Below are 14,334 nucleotides of genomic sequence, written 5' to 3'. Positions count from 1 at the left end.
GAGGAGAGAGAGGAGGAGGACAGAAGAGAAAGGAGGGAGGAAGAGAAGGGAGTGAGTATAGAGTGAGAAGAGTGAGGGGAAAGGTGAGGAGGAAGAAGGGAGAGGAGGAGAAGATTTTCCAGCAGGAGGAAGAGAAGAGTCGAGCAGAAGAGGAGAGAGAGAGAAGATGAGGAGGAGAGAAGTGGAGGAGAGAAGGGAGGAGAGAAGAGAAGATCGAAGAGGGAGAGAGGAGATTGAAGGATGAGAGGAAGAAGAGAGGAGGAAGAGAGAAGCATAGCGGAGAGAGAAGTGGCAGGAGAGAAGGGGAGAGAGATGGAGAAGACGGATAAAGACGAAAAGATGAAGAGAAGGAGAACGGAGAGAAGAGGCAGAGAGGAGGAGGAGAGAGGAGGAGAGAGAAGGGGGGGAGAGAGAGAGAGGAGAGAAGGGAGAAGGGGAGGAGGAGAGAAGAGAAAAATAGGAGGAGGAGGAGAGAAAGGGAGAGAAGAGGAACAGCGAGAAGGGAGAGGAGAGAAGAGTGGAGAAGAGACAGGAGAAAGGGAGAGGAGAGAAAGAAGAATAGGAGAGGAGAGGAGGAGAGAAGAGAGGAGAGAAGGAAGGAGGGGAGGAGGGAGTATTGAAGAAAGCTGTGCTTTTCCTCTCTGAGAGTCTCAGATGACAGAACTATTCTTAAACAAATATAATAAACACAACATGCAAATCAATTTCACGGATTTTTACAGAGAGTTACACAGTTTTCTCATATGAAAATCAGTAAAATTGAATAAGTAAATGAATCTAGGCCCCTAATCTATGGATTTCACATAGACTGGGCACTGGGCGCAGCCCAATCAGAATGAGTCCCCCCAGTGAAGAAAGTGACAGTAGCTATGATGAAGACAGCAGGCTAAACGAAGACAGAGGCTAGACGATGAAAACAAGAGCTAGACGAAGACAGAGCCTAGAACGATGAAAGACAGAGCTAGATGAAGACAGAGCTAAGATGTAAGACAGAGCTAGACGATGAAAGACAGAGCAAGATGAAACAAACTAGGATGATATACAGATGCAATAGAAGACCAAATATGCAAGAAGAAGAGCTAGATGAAGGAAGAAGAGCATAGCTAATGACAGAGCTAGATGAAGACAGAGCTAATGAAGACAGAGCTAGATTAAGACAGAGCTAAGATGCAGAACAGAAGCTAGATGAAGACAGACGGCCTAGACGAAGACAGAGCTAGATGAAAGACCAGAGCTAGATGAAGACAGACTAGATGCAGGACAAGACTAGATAGAGACAGAGCTAGATGAAGACAGAACTAGATGATCAAGAGTCACAGACTAGATAGTATTATACACCAGCCCAAAAGTGGTCTGTGTCAGTCTAAATAACCATATGTCTTCTTCCATTTCAGCCCTACAGTTGGCCCTACTTTCTCCCATAGGATTCATCACGTGCTTGTGGGACTGTGACAACACAGAGAATGTGCTGAATCGTCAACAACAATACTCTGGTACTGAGATATAGGACGAGCTTTAAAAAGACACGACAGGTTGTTAGAACAGCTCTAACAGACTCTACGGCACAAAACACCATTATTGTAAGACTAATTAGCCTATGGTATTTGTACTGTGAAAGAAGCTTCAAAATGTCAACTTACCTCAGACTTGGTTTCCAAACCGAACCTTGATTTCCCATCAGAGGTAATGTGCATCTTGGTTCTTACTCCTTCTAGCTCTTGACCAAAATTCTGTGACGGTGTGTCAGTGCATTAGGCTGGTCCCAGATTGTTTGTGCCGTATAGCCAAATCCAGTTTGGCAGACAATGAATAGTAAGAGCATGGCAAAGACAACCAAAATCTGGACCCTTGAGGGTGGCTAGATACTTATATCTATCGTAGCTGGGCGTAAGGACGGTTAGATGAAGACAGAGCTAGATGAAGACAGAGCTAGATGCAGACAGAGCTAGATGAAGACAGAGCTAGATGAAGACAGAACTAGATGATCAAGAGTCACAGACCTAGACTAGTATTATACACCAGCCCAAAATGTGGTCTGTGTCATTCTAAAAAACAAGTCTTTCCATTTCAGCCCACAGTTGCCCTACTTTCTCACCATAGGATTCATCACAGTCTGTGGACTTGACACACAGGAGAATGTGCTGATCCAACAGATACTCTGGGTCTGAGATGATAGGGACGAGCTTTAAAAAGACACGACAGGTTGTTCAGAACACTCAACAACTCTACTGCATCAAATACACCATATTGTAAGACAATTAGCCTAGTATTTGTACTTGAAAGAAGCTTCAAAATGTCAACTTACCTCAACTTGGTTTCCAAACCGAACCTTGATGTTCCCATCAGAGTGATCTTGGTTCTCTCCTTCTGAGCTCTTGACAAATTCTGTGGACGGGATGTGTGCAGTTAGGCTGGTCCCAGATCTGTTTGTGCCGTATAGCCAAATCCAGTTTGGCATGACAATGAATAGTAAGAGATGGCAAGACAACCAGATCTGGGACCTTGAGGGGCTATATACTACGTAGCGGGTTTGAGGAGTTAGCAAGGTAACTTTGGTCAACTCTGAGTTCAACTCGGGATAACCGATCATAGGAATGTTGCTCGCCTTTTAGCCAAGTACATTTCTATGGTAACTAATCCTTCAGAACTAACCTGGTCCAGGGCAGGCTAACTCAGGGCTAACTCTGTTTATCCTGCATTCAGAACTAACCTGGTCCAGGATAGGCTAACTCAGAGCTAACTCTGTTTATCCTGCATTCAGAACTAACCTGCTCCAGGGCAGGCTAACTCAGGGCTAACTCTGTTTATCCTGCATTCAGAACTAACCTGCTCCAGGGCAGGCTAACTCAGGGCTAACTCTGTTTATCCTGCATTCAGAACTAACCTGGTCCAGGGCAGGCTAACTCAGGGCTAACACCATTCAAGTTAAGACTGGCAGCCATTGCTAGTGTACCCATGAGATTAACAGTCAAACTGTCAGGGTTAGAGGTTCATACCCCTTCAATGGATTATACTGTATGTCTATAGCAAGAACACAACAAGCTGTTCCACAGATAGGAGTGGGAAAAAGGTGGTTGTTCGTTGTTAAGCACACCAAAGACAATCTAGCAACTTTTCGGTTACTGGCCCAACGCTCTAACCACTAGGCTACCTGCCTCCCCATAAGCACACCGAAGACGGCATTAACAATAAGCAAGAAAATAAAGACGGCACTTCTAAGAGCCTATTTCACACCATAGTCAGATTTCTATCTGGTGAATTTGCAAGATCACTTTACTTCATTTTGATTTCGTCACAAATTAAAATGTGGCGCTGACTTGTCCATGAAGTTATGTTTTTTGTCTCAATGAAGAGTTCGACCACAGAGTTTCTAAACCCAGAGGCGCAACATCACGAGGCTTCTGGGAACGCTTGAGAAACAGACCGGGATTTGAGAAGTCAATGAGAGGAGTGACATTATTTTCTTAGTTGTTAATTTTCTTGAACTCTAAAGGCAAAACCTAGATCCTTAAGTAGTGGTACCTGTTATGACTCCAACCTCGTGAGCGTGACAAACTGACACGTCAATTTTAGTCAAAAACGTTATATCGAAGGATTTGACGGCCTGCACATGCGCAGTTCGGCGAGAGTCGACCGTTAGACCCGATGACATGTTTCTGTGCATGAGCTTAGCTAGCCAACGTCGCCATGACATCGCCTACAAGAGTGATCGGGGATTTCTATTGGAGAAGCAGTTTCTGCCTATCTTCATACTGTACCATCTTTGGTCCGGTGTTCAACTAGCCCATGTTTGCACATGTTTCCCCAAATCCCCATGCACACACAGTTACAAGCCCGCTAGAGTTAGCAGCAGACGGACAAGCATTATCCACCATCGTAGTATGGATGAAGCCTGATCTGGAATGTGAAGCTAACTGAAGCTGGCTAGCTTTATAAAACCGCGTCCGTAACGGGTCTACGGTCAAACGACCACCCCTCATCACTGTCAAACGCTCCCTAAAACACTTCAGCGAGCAGGCCTTTCTAATCGACTTGGCCCGGGTATCCTGGAAGGATATTGACCTCATTCCGTCAGTAGAGGATGCCTGGTTGCTCTTCAAAAGTGCTTTCCTCACCATCTTAAATAAGCATGACCCACTAAAAAAACAGGAACAGATATAGCCCCTGGTTCACTCCAGACCTGACTGCCCTTGGCCAGCACAAAAACATCCTGTGGCGCACTGCATTAGCATCGAATAGCACCCGCGATATGCAACTTTTCAGGGAAGTTTGGAAAGCAAAGGCTAGCTTTTTCAAACAGAAATTTGCATCCTGTAGCACAAACTCCAAAAAGTTTTGGGACACTGTAAAGTCCATGGAGAATAAGAGCACCTCCTCCCAGCTGCCCACTGCACTGAGGATAGGAAACACTGTCACCACCGATAAATCCGCGATAACTGAGAATTTCAATAAGCATTTTTCTACGGCTGGCCATGCTTTCCACCTGGCTTCCCCCTACCCCGGTCAACAACCCTGTACCTCCCCACAGCAACTTGCCCAAGCCTCCCCCATTTTTCCTTCACCCAAAATCAGATAGCTGATGTTCTGAAAGAGCTGCAAAATCTGGACCCCTACAAATCAGCCGGGCTAGACAATCTGGACCCTCTCTCTCTAAAATGATCAGCCGAAATTGTTGAAACCCCTATTACTAGCCTGTTCAACCTCTCTTTCGTATCGTCTGAGATCCCCAAAGATTGGAAAGCTGCCGCGGTCATACCCCTCTTCAAAGTGGGTGACACTCTAGACCCAAACTGCTATAGACCTATATCTATCCTACCCTGCCTTTCTAAGGCCTTCGAAAGCCAAGTTAACAAACAGATCACCGACCATTTCGAATCCCACCGTACCTTCTCCGCCATGCAATCTGGTTTCAGAGCTGGTCATGGGTGCACCTCAGCCACGCTAAACGATATCATAACCGCCATCGATAAGAGACAATACTGTGCAGCCGTCTTCATCGACCTGGCCAAGGATTTCGACTCTGTCAATCACCACATTCTCATCGGCAGACTCAACAGCCTTGGTTTCTCAAATGACTGCCTCGCCTGGTTCAGTAACGACTTCTCAGATAGAGTTCAGTGTGTCAAATCGGAGGGCCTGTTGTCTGGACCTCTGGCAGTCTCTATGGGGGTGCCACAGGGTTCAATTCTCGGGCCGAATCTTTTCTCTGTATATATCAATGATGTCTCTCTTGCTGCTGGTGACTCTCTGATCCACCTCTACGCAGACAACACCATTCTGTATACATCTGGCCCTTCTTTGGACACTGTGTTAACTAACCTCCAGATGAGCTTCAATGCCATACAACTCTCCTTCCGTGACCTCCAACTGGTCTTAAATGCAAGTAAAACTAAATGCATGCTTTTCAACCGATCGCTGCCCGCACCTGCCCGCCCGTCTAACATCACTACTCTGGACGGTTCTGACTTAGATTATGTGGACAACTACAAATACCTAGGTTTCTGGTTAGACTGTAAACTCTCCTTCCAGACTCACATTAAACATCTCCAATCCAAAAAATCTAGAATCAGCTTCCTATTTCGCAACAAAGCATCCTTCACTCATGCTGCCAAACATACCTTCGTAAAACTGACCATCCTACCGATCCTTGACTTTGGCGATGTCATTTACAAAATAGCCTCCAACCCTCTACTCAGCAAATTGGATGTAGTCTATCACAGTGTCATCCGTTTTGTCACCAAAGCCCCATATACTACCCACCACTGCAACCTGTATGCTCTCGTTGGCTGGCCCTCGCTTCATATCCGTTGCCAAACCCACTGGCTCCAGGTCATCTATAAGTCTTAGCTAGGTAAAGCCCTGCCTTATCTCAGCTCACTGATCACCATAGCAGCACCCACCCGTAGCACGCACTCCAGCAGGTATATTTCACTGGTCACCCCCAAAGCCAATTCCTCCTTTGGCCTCCTTTCCTTCCAGTTCTCTGCTGCCAATGACTGGAATGAACTGCAACAATCACTGAAGCTGGAGACTCATATCTCCCRCACTAGCTTTAAGCACCAGCTGTCAGAGCAGCTCATAGATCACTGCACCTGTACATAGCCCATCTGTAATTAGCCCATACAACTACCTCATCCTTATACTGTTATCTATTTTATTTATTTTGCTCCTTTGCACCCCAGTATCTCTACTTGCACACTCATCTTCTGCACATCTATCACTCCAGTGTTTAATTGCTAAATTGTAATTATTTCGCCACTATGGCCTATTTATTGCCTTACCTCCGTTATCCTACCTCATTTGCACACACTGTATATAGACTTTCTCTATTGTATTATTGACTGTATGTTTGTTTATTCCATGTGTAACTCTGTGTTGTTGTTTGTGTCTCACTGCTTTGCTTTATCTTGGCCAGGTTGCAGTTGTAAATGAGAACTTATTCTCAACTTGCCTACCTGGTTAAATAAAGGTGAAATAAATAAATACAATTTTTAAAAAGCCTGATCTGGAATGTGAAGCTAACTGAAGCTGGCTAGCTTTATAAAAGCCTGATCTGGAATGTGAAGCTAACTGAAGCTGGCTAGCTTTATAAACGCCTGATCTGGAATGTGAAGCTACCTGAAGCTGACTAGCTTTATAAACGCCTGATCTGGAATGTGAAGCTACCTGAAGCTGGCTACTCTTTATTAAAAGCCTTTTAGCGGAATGCTTGGAAGCTACGCTTATGACATCAATGCTTGGCACTCATCTCTTCTATACCAACGCCTATCATTTTTCTCCTGCTTATTATCTCCTTTTTACCCTGATTAGAACTGCCTAGCTTATTAAAATAGTGCCTGAATTCCGGAATCGTGACTCACGCATCTAACCCCTCCCCTTATCTTTATCCAATCCTCTAATCTCACATTGAGCACGTCTGCTTAATCTCGAGCTATATATATCAATATATAACACAACACTTGATTGTCATACATCTCCGTGAACATATTCTCCTACGTGGTTGCGAAGTCCTAACCCCTCGTATAAATCTTACAATCCCTGCGCCTTTAAGTCTCCTTTCTTCATATTCTATTAACTAATACAACGCCTGATCCTCTCCCATCCAAATTCACCCAGATTCTTCCTCGATACATTTACATTTACGTTCGAAAGCTCCTCTATCTACACATTACCCGCTAATTATCTACTTGACTAGCTTATTTTTATACACATAACATAATATACTCCTTTGCACCTATTATCTGCGTTAAACATCTTTGCTTATCTCATCATCATTACCCTGTCTATCCCTAACGATTCACAACATCCCTGCTTGAGCATAGATCTATATCTAAGTTTCTTCTTATTACCTCGTCTCTACATACGCCCCCTCTCTTAATATTACAACTACTAAAACCTTTATCGCATCGCTAATCCACACTCGGAATCCTGAAGCTACCCTGAAGCCTGGCGATACTTAGCTTTCTATATATACAAGCTACACTCTCACTTCCGCGCCATACTTGATTATCCCCCCTGAAAATGTACTGCACTTTGCCTTATAAAAGCCTGATCCGGAATGTGGAAGCTACCTGAGCGGCTAGCTTTATAAAAGCCTGATCCGAATGTGAAGCTAGAACCTGGAGCGGCTAGCTTTATAAAAGCCTGATCCGGAATTGTGAAGCTAACGTGGACGGGCTACCTTATAAAAGCCTGATCCGGAATGTGAAGCTACCTGAACTAGCTAGCGTTTATAAAAGCCTTGATCCGGAATGTGAAGCTACTGAAGCTGCTAGCTTTATAAAACCTTGATCCGGAATGAGCTACCTGAAGCTGGCTAGCTTTATAAAAGCCTGATCCGGAATGTGAAGCTACCTGAAGCTGGCTAGCTTATAAAAGCCTATCCGAATTGTGAAGCTAACTGGAGCGGGCTAGCTTAAAAAGCTGATCCGGAATGGAACTACCTGAAGCTGGCTAGCTTTATAAAAGCCTGATCCGGAATGTGAAGCTAACTGGAGCGGGCTAGCTTTATAAAAGCCTGATCCGGAATGTGAAGCTAACTGGAGCGGGCTAGCTTTATAAAAGCCTGAGTAGGTCTAGTTTGCTTCGTACTATAGCACTCAGACTAGTGTGGAGTCACTGTGAGTTAGACTCCAGTTCAGTTGGAGCGCTTGATGTGTTTTTTAGTGTTATCCCATGATCCCCGGAGGTCAGATGGAATAAGGAAGTAGCCTAGTCTTACTCTCTAAGCAGCTGGAGTGGTATTCGATGAAGAACTTGGTCTTGGACTTTGTCATGAGGGTGGCAACACAGTTCATGAACTTGATCCCACCCTGAGACACACTGTTGGGATCTGGAAAGAAAGATAGAAAAACAATCTTTTGTCCATAGATTTGCGCTCGGAAAAACCACTAGAACATCTTCTTCTGAGGGTAGATAATTTCGTCAAATACAGTGATGTCAGACACACGTGCGTTAGTCACACAGCCAGTACGGTGTAGTTGTCTAGTGAAGTTAGAAACTGTACCGTGCTTGGAGACAAACTGTGATGCCACTCCAACTTCAAACGTGGAGAAAACTGGAGAGTGGTCACTGGTCATAATGTCATTGGTGCACCCTACAAGAGAGGTTGCAAAATTATATCATTGGTAATAACATTTAACTAAAATGAGACATATTTTGTTCGTTAATTGCAATTAATCAATTATCATCGCAAGTAGTCTCACCGTATGACTGACAGAACACGTGAACCAAGGGGTAGGACCTCCGTAGAACACGATCACACCATGATGGTAGATTGTATTTAGTCTGCGAGGGAGAAGAATTTATATTTCAGTCGTTAGGGAAAAATCAGCATTGGTTTGATGGCAGGCCTATCTAAGACCATGCTATCTTTCTAATAGTGGTTTCAGAGACCCTGTGTGTCCCAAATGGCACCCTTTTCCCTATATAGTGCACTACTTTAGACCAGAGCCCTATTCCCTATATAGTGCACTACTTTAGACCAGAGCACTATTCCCTACATAGTGCACTATCTATAGACCAGAGCCCTATTCCCTATATAGAGCACTACTTTAGACCAGAGCCCTATTCCCTATATAGTGCACTACTTTAGACCAGAGCACTATTCCCTACATAGTGCAACTACTTAGACCAGAGCCCTATTCCCTATATAGGCACTACTTTAGACCAGAGCCTATTCCCTAATAGTGCACTACTTTAGACCAGAGCCCTTTCCTATATAGTCACTACTTTAGACCAGAGCCCTATCGAACCATATTCCTTATAGTGCACGACTTTAACCGGAGCCCTATGGAACCCTATTCCCTATATTGGTGACACGTGACCAGACCATGGCTATGTATGAAAAGGATTCCCATTTGGACGCAGACATTGTTTAGTGGCTACCCTACAAGGTAAAATAATAAACAGCGAAGGCTGTGGACTTGTGCTCTCAGATATTTGCTTATTTCTCTACTGTATGAGGGCCACCTGTGCCATACAGCATCTCAGGAAACATAACACAATAAACTTACCCCAGTGGCTTTGGCCTTGGTGTAGCAGTACTCTCGCGTGTGTCCCTCCTCGAAACGATACGTGGCGCGAACGTGATTCTCCTCATCTGTGATGAGATAACATTTAAAAAGAGAGAGAGAGAGGTGTCAGAATCACCATTATTTGTCAATTACATGTACATGTACCAGGAATTTGACCTGGTGAAGTGGTGCTGACATTGTCAACAATTTATTTTTTATTTATTTTTTATTCACCTTTATTTAACCAGTAGGAATTGAGAACAAGTTCTCATTTACATTGCGACCTGGCCAAGATAAAGCAAGCAGTTGACACATACACAACACAGAGTTACACATACAATATACAAAGAAAAATAAGTCTATATACAATGTGAGCAATGAGGTGAGATAAGGGAAGTAAGGCAAAAAAAAACCAATTAAAAAAAGAATAAATTAACAATATACAGACAGAAATATAGACAAAATAAGTAACATACTTCATTCGCTCTAACTTTCTCTACAGTCTTGTTACATGTTGTGGTGAACTCACTTCTCTAAGAAGGCTACATTTGGCACAATACCATGTCTCATTGACAAAAGCATAAGCTATTGTGAGCATAAATAATCTCTGGTAGGACTAGCTAGAGTCATGGCTCTGTGGAGCATAAATACTCTCTGGTAGGACTAGCTAGAGTCATGGCTCTTGTGAGCATAAATACATTCTGCGTAGGATAGCTAGAGTCATGGCTTTGTAAGCAATAAATCTCTCTGGTAGAGACTAGCTTGGATCTAACTTGTAAAGTTAAGTATTAGAAAGAAGAGCAGGGGCACTTTGTGAAAGCTATTGGTTAATATCGCGCTATCAGCGATAGTATGGAACGAGGCTTATCGAGTCAATAGTGCTCTTAGTGAGTTACATTTTACTCCGTTCTTTCCCGAAGGGCACCTGAGCTCAGTATCACTAGCGCTCTTTAGCGATACACATAAATGTACTCATATGGTAAGAAGGGAGCTAGTAGATCATGGGTCTGGCCAACTTACATGCACTCCTAGCTTGTAAGGATTGTTGACTACTCTGAGCTGGGGCCATTCGTGGCTAAGGGAGCTATAGGAGTCCTATTGAGTTACGAGTGTGCCAAAGCACCGATCTATGGTGTAACTTCTCGTGCATGATAGCAGTCAATGGCTAGATGTATCTAGAGGCCAAGTCTATGGAGTGACACCAACTAATGTAGGCCTCACTTGGGCTAAACCGCAAGTGCTCTAGAGTCATATGAGAGCGTCCTTGTAGCATAAAACTCTCTGGCACTGAGGCTAGCCTCTTAAGAGGTAGTCACTAATGGTGCCCTCTATTTCAGTGCTGCGCGCAATTTGCTACGCATGGGGAAAAATATCAGCTTTACTGGCTATCAGGCCGCATCGTTTAGCGTGTAGAGATTCATGGCCTGTCGTTGTGCGATCCGAGTGCACGCAGTAAATCTAGCCTTCTTACAGCCTGAGCTAGGATACTTACACGAGGTCTTACAGTGCTCTAGACGCACGTAGTCACTGCTAATTTGTAGCTAGGCAAATTTGTTGTAGAATGTGGCCTAATTGCTTCGCAAGCCTGGTCATAGTTCCTGTTGTGGTCATGTGCCATGCTTAACCTAGTAATGCTCATTGGTATACGAAGTCCTAGCGAAAATTAGGTAAGAAAAGTTCCGGTCTATCCCCTCTCTAGTGCACCTTGGTACTGTCATTAACAGATAGAGGTATTGGAGATACAGTCTGGTGCATTCCTGACACTGAGAATCAAGGTCATATGAGTTGCTCTGGATAACGTAATGGCTATCGGTAAGCATATCACATTGCATCTTACACTGAAGATGTTTAGAATAGGTATGTCTATTTAACGCGTTATCAGCTGGCCCACCTGGTATGGCTCAATTCAATCTTCAGATTAGATAGTTGTTAGAGTATAAACTATCTTCCCCCGCACTTTCTCACATGCTGATGGTGAAAGCTCTGGGTCTCTAGCAGTAGATAGTCAAAGCATGATTACTGTCACTGGTACTTCCTGCAATGGTAATGTTTAGATAGTATGTTATTACTGGTATCCTGCATGGTAAGGTTTAGATAGTAATGTATGTACTGTATCGCATGGTAAATGTTTAGATAGGTATGTTATTACTGTAGGCGCTGCATGTTAATGCGTTTAGAATTAGTATTGTTATCTAGCTAGTATCGCTGTCACTAGTGTCATTTTTGTTCTAGAATATTATAGGTTATATACAGAGCGCGTAAACCTGCATGGTAATGTTTAGATAGTAGTTAATATGCGTTATCGCGTGAGCATAGGAATTCTTAATGTCCCTAATAGTTACGTCTATTACTCGCATCCTTGTCAATCGTAAATATGAATGGTTTAGGATAGAGCTTGAGTCGTGCTACATCTAAATTACTGGTTATCCTTCACTGGTAAATGTTTAAGATAGTATTTATTACTGTATCGCGACGATGGTTAATCTGTACCTGTTTACGATAGTATGTTAATTATGTACCTGCAGGTAATGTTTAGAGTATTAGTTATTACTGTAATCCTGCATGGTAATGGTTAATAGTATTATTACTGTAGCCGCTGCAATTTACTTGGCAAGTATGTAATAGATTGCGTGAGATTATGGTATGTCACGTTAATCGTCGTATCCCGCATATGGTAGTAGTTAGGAGTCTACGTACTATCGCGCTCATCAGCTCTTACTCTCAATGGTGAGGGTACTGGTCTCTTCAAGATGAGGTAATGATCTAGATAGTATGCTATCGCAGTGACTCCTGGTCGTACTTCCTGCAGTGGTAATGTTAGATCGTATGTTGATTACGCGCGAATCTCTGTAGTACTTAAGCTATCTTATTCCGTAGATTCATATTGTATGTTAGTGCCATGTCGCAGTACCATTATAATAGTAGGAGGGAATATCTTCTAAGCCCTTCAAAATGCGTCTTCCACACAGATAGTGAGCACTGTTTTACTTTTTAACTATTCCAATAGTTCGCGCATAAGAAATCCCAGTGTTTATCTACTGCTGAGGCCATCATTAAAGAGGATGTCTGTAGTGGATGGTGTTGCTGAAAGCAACTAAGCCTCTCAAAAGTCTCACGTCCACTAGAAATAGGTACTCGTATCATCCCAATAGTTCTGCCTGAATACAGTGGACATGTTAGTAAAGACATGCTTATTCCTATCTCCGCCTTGGTTTAGTGCATAAAATCGCGTCAGATTTTTCTGAGAGGTCTACGGTACAGCAAGCTTAGAGGCTCGCAAACCTCCGTGGAATAGCCGCTGTAGCTGCTGTTGATCTTGGTCACGATGGCCACTGCGCTTCCTTTTAAGTCGAGAACCTACACATGATAAGTTAATGGTAGCCTGTCTGCTCCTCACCCTGGCCTCGCCACACACCTGGTGGACTCGTCATCACTGCTACAATAGCTCAGCATAGCGTGCCCTTCTGCTAATTTATAGCCTACACATTTGAAGGCGCTGAGAGGAAGAACTCAAGGAGAATCCACGCAAAGAGCAATAGCTGACGCTTCAGTTCCAGAATAATCAGACACCAGCGCACGATCATCACGCCATATTTAAGTTGGACTACTGAGCAGCACGAGCCGACGCAACGTGGGACAAAATAAATAGCTAAGCATCGACCTGCGCCACTCTTCTCCCTCTCTCTTCTGCTCCATTCGTCTTCCTTTCTCTTCTGCACTACCAGAGTCGCTGTGTCTGTCCAAGTAACAACTTGGCTCCTGAGTCTCTAGCTGTTCATAACATACAGCTTACCAAGTACTTGCGATGCACTCATTTAACACAGAGCAATTCAATAGAACAGAAGACAGAGTTTTAGGACCAGCAAGGGTTTGTAGGAGACAGTTGAGTATCGATGTTGATCGCCAACCGCATCAGCTCAGTGAGTCAGTTCTATGATGTAAAAAACGACACTATCATAGAAGTTGATTTTAAGTCGATCTAAGGAGCTAGGAACGAGAACAGCCCATGATACATAATGACACTGAGAATTCAGATTGAGCATGACTATGACGAAGATTAGCCAGTTCCAGCAGTTGTATCGCAGTTTGTTGATAGTCTGATTAGAGCAGTGAATGTTGTTAGTTGATTAAAGCAGTTGAGAAGTTGTGAAGTCGACGAGCATGGCGTAGAGTGATTTTGGCAGTTGAGAGTTGTTGGATAGTTGATAAAGCATTGAGAGTTGTTGACTAGTCGATAGAGCAGTTTTGTTAGAGCAGTTGAGAGTTTTGATGAGTTGTATAGAGCAGTTGAGAGTTGGTTGAGATAGTGATAAGCAGTGAGAGTTCGTTGATAGTCGATAGAGCAGTTGAGAGTTGTTGTGTATAGCTCGATAGAGCAGTTGAGAGTTGTTGATAGTCGATAGAGCAGTGTGAGAGTTGTGTGAGAGTAGTTGGGGATAAGTCATTAGAAGCAGTTGAGAGTTGTTGAAGTGATAGAGCAGTTGAGAGTTGATAGTTGATAGAGCCAGTTGAGAGTTGTGATAGTCGATAGAGCGTTGAGATTGTTTGATAGTCGATGAGCAGTTGAGAGCATTGAGAGTTGTTGATAGTCGAAGAATATGGAGTATGAGAGTTGTGTGATTAGTCGATAAATTGCAGTTGAGTAGTTGTTGATTTAGTGATTAAATCGCGTTGAGGTTTGATATCGATAGAGCAGGTTGAAGGTTTTGATAGTTTCGAAATCAGAGCAGTTAGAGTTTGTTGAATGAGTCGATAAAGCAGGTTGAAAGAGTGTTGATTGTTAAAAGCAGTTGAAGGATTGGTTTGAAAATATAGTCGA

At 43.4% G+C, this 14,334-nt stretch overlaps 1 protein-coding gene across 1 annotated transcript in view; it reads right to left on the bottom strand.

Annotated features, from left to right (window-relative positions):
* LOC112071375 (phosphatidylinositol 3,4,5-trisphosphate 5-phosphatase 1-like) overlaps nt 1-14,334 on the bottom strand; it is a 72,494-nt gene that overhangs the window by 8,116 nt on the left and 50,044 nt on the right. Inside the window, 6 exon segments of the mRNA XM_024138832.2 lie at nt 2,096-2,183; nt 2,306-2,385; nt 8,222-8,332; nt 8,507-8,596; nt 8,706-8,787; nt 9,516-9,540. Coding sequence (XP_023994600.2) covers nt 2,096-2,183; nt 2,306-2,385; nt 8,222-8,332; nt 8,507-8,596; nt 8,706-8,787; nt 9,516-9,540 — 476 coding nt within the window.

This window comes from Salvelinus sp. IW2-2015, unplaced genomic scaffold, assembly GCF_002910315.2.
Source record: "Salvelinus sp. IW2-2015 unplaced genomic scaffold, ASM291031v2 Un_scaffold1598, whole genome shotgun sequence".
NCBI lineage: Eukaryota > Metazoa > Chordata > Actinopteri > Salmoniformes > Salmonidae > Salvelinus > Salvelinus sp. IW2-2015.
Note: the sequence above shows the minus strand (reverse complement) of the source record. Positions and strands in the feature narration are given on the sequence as shown.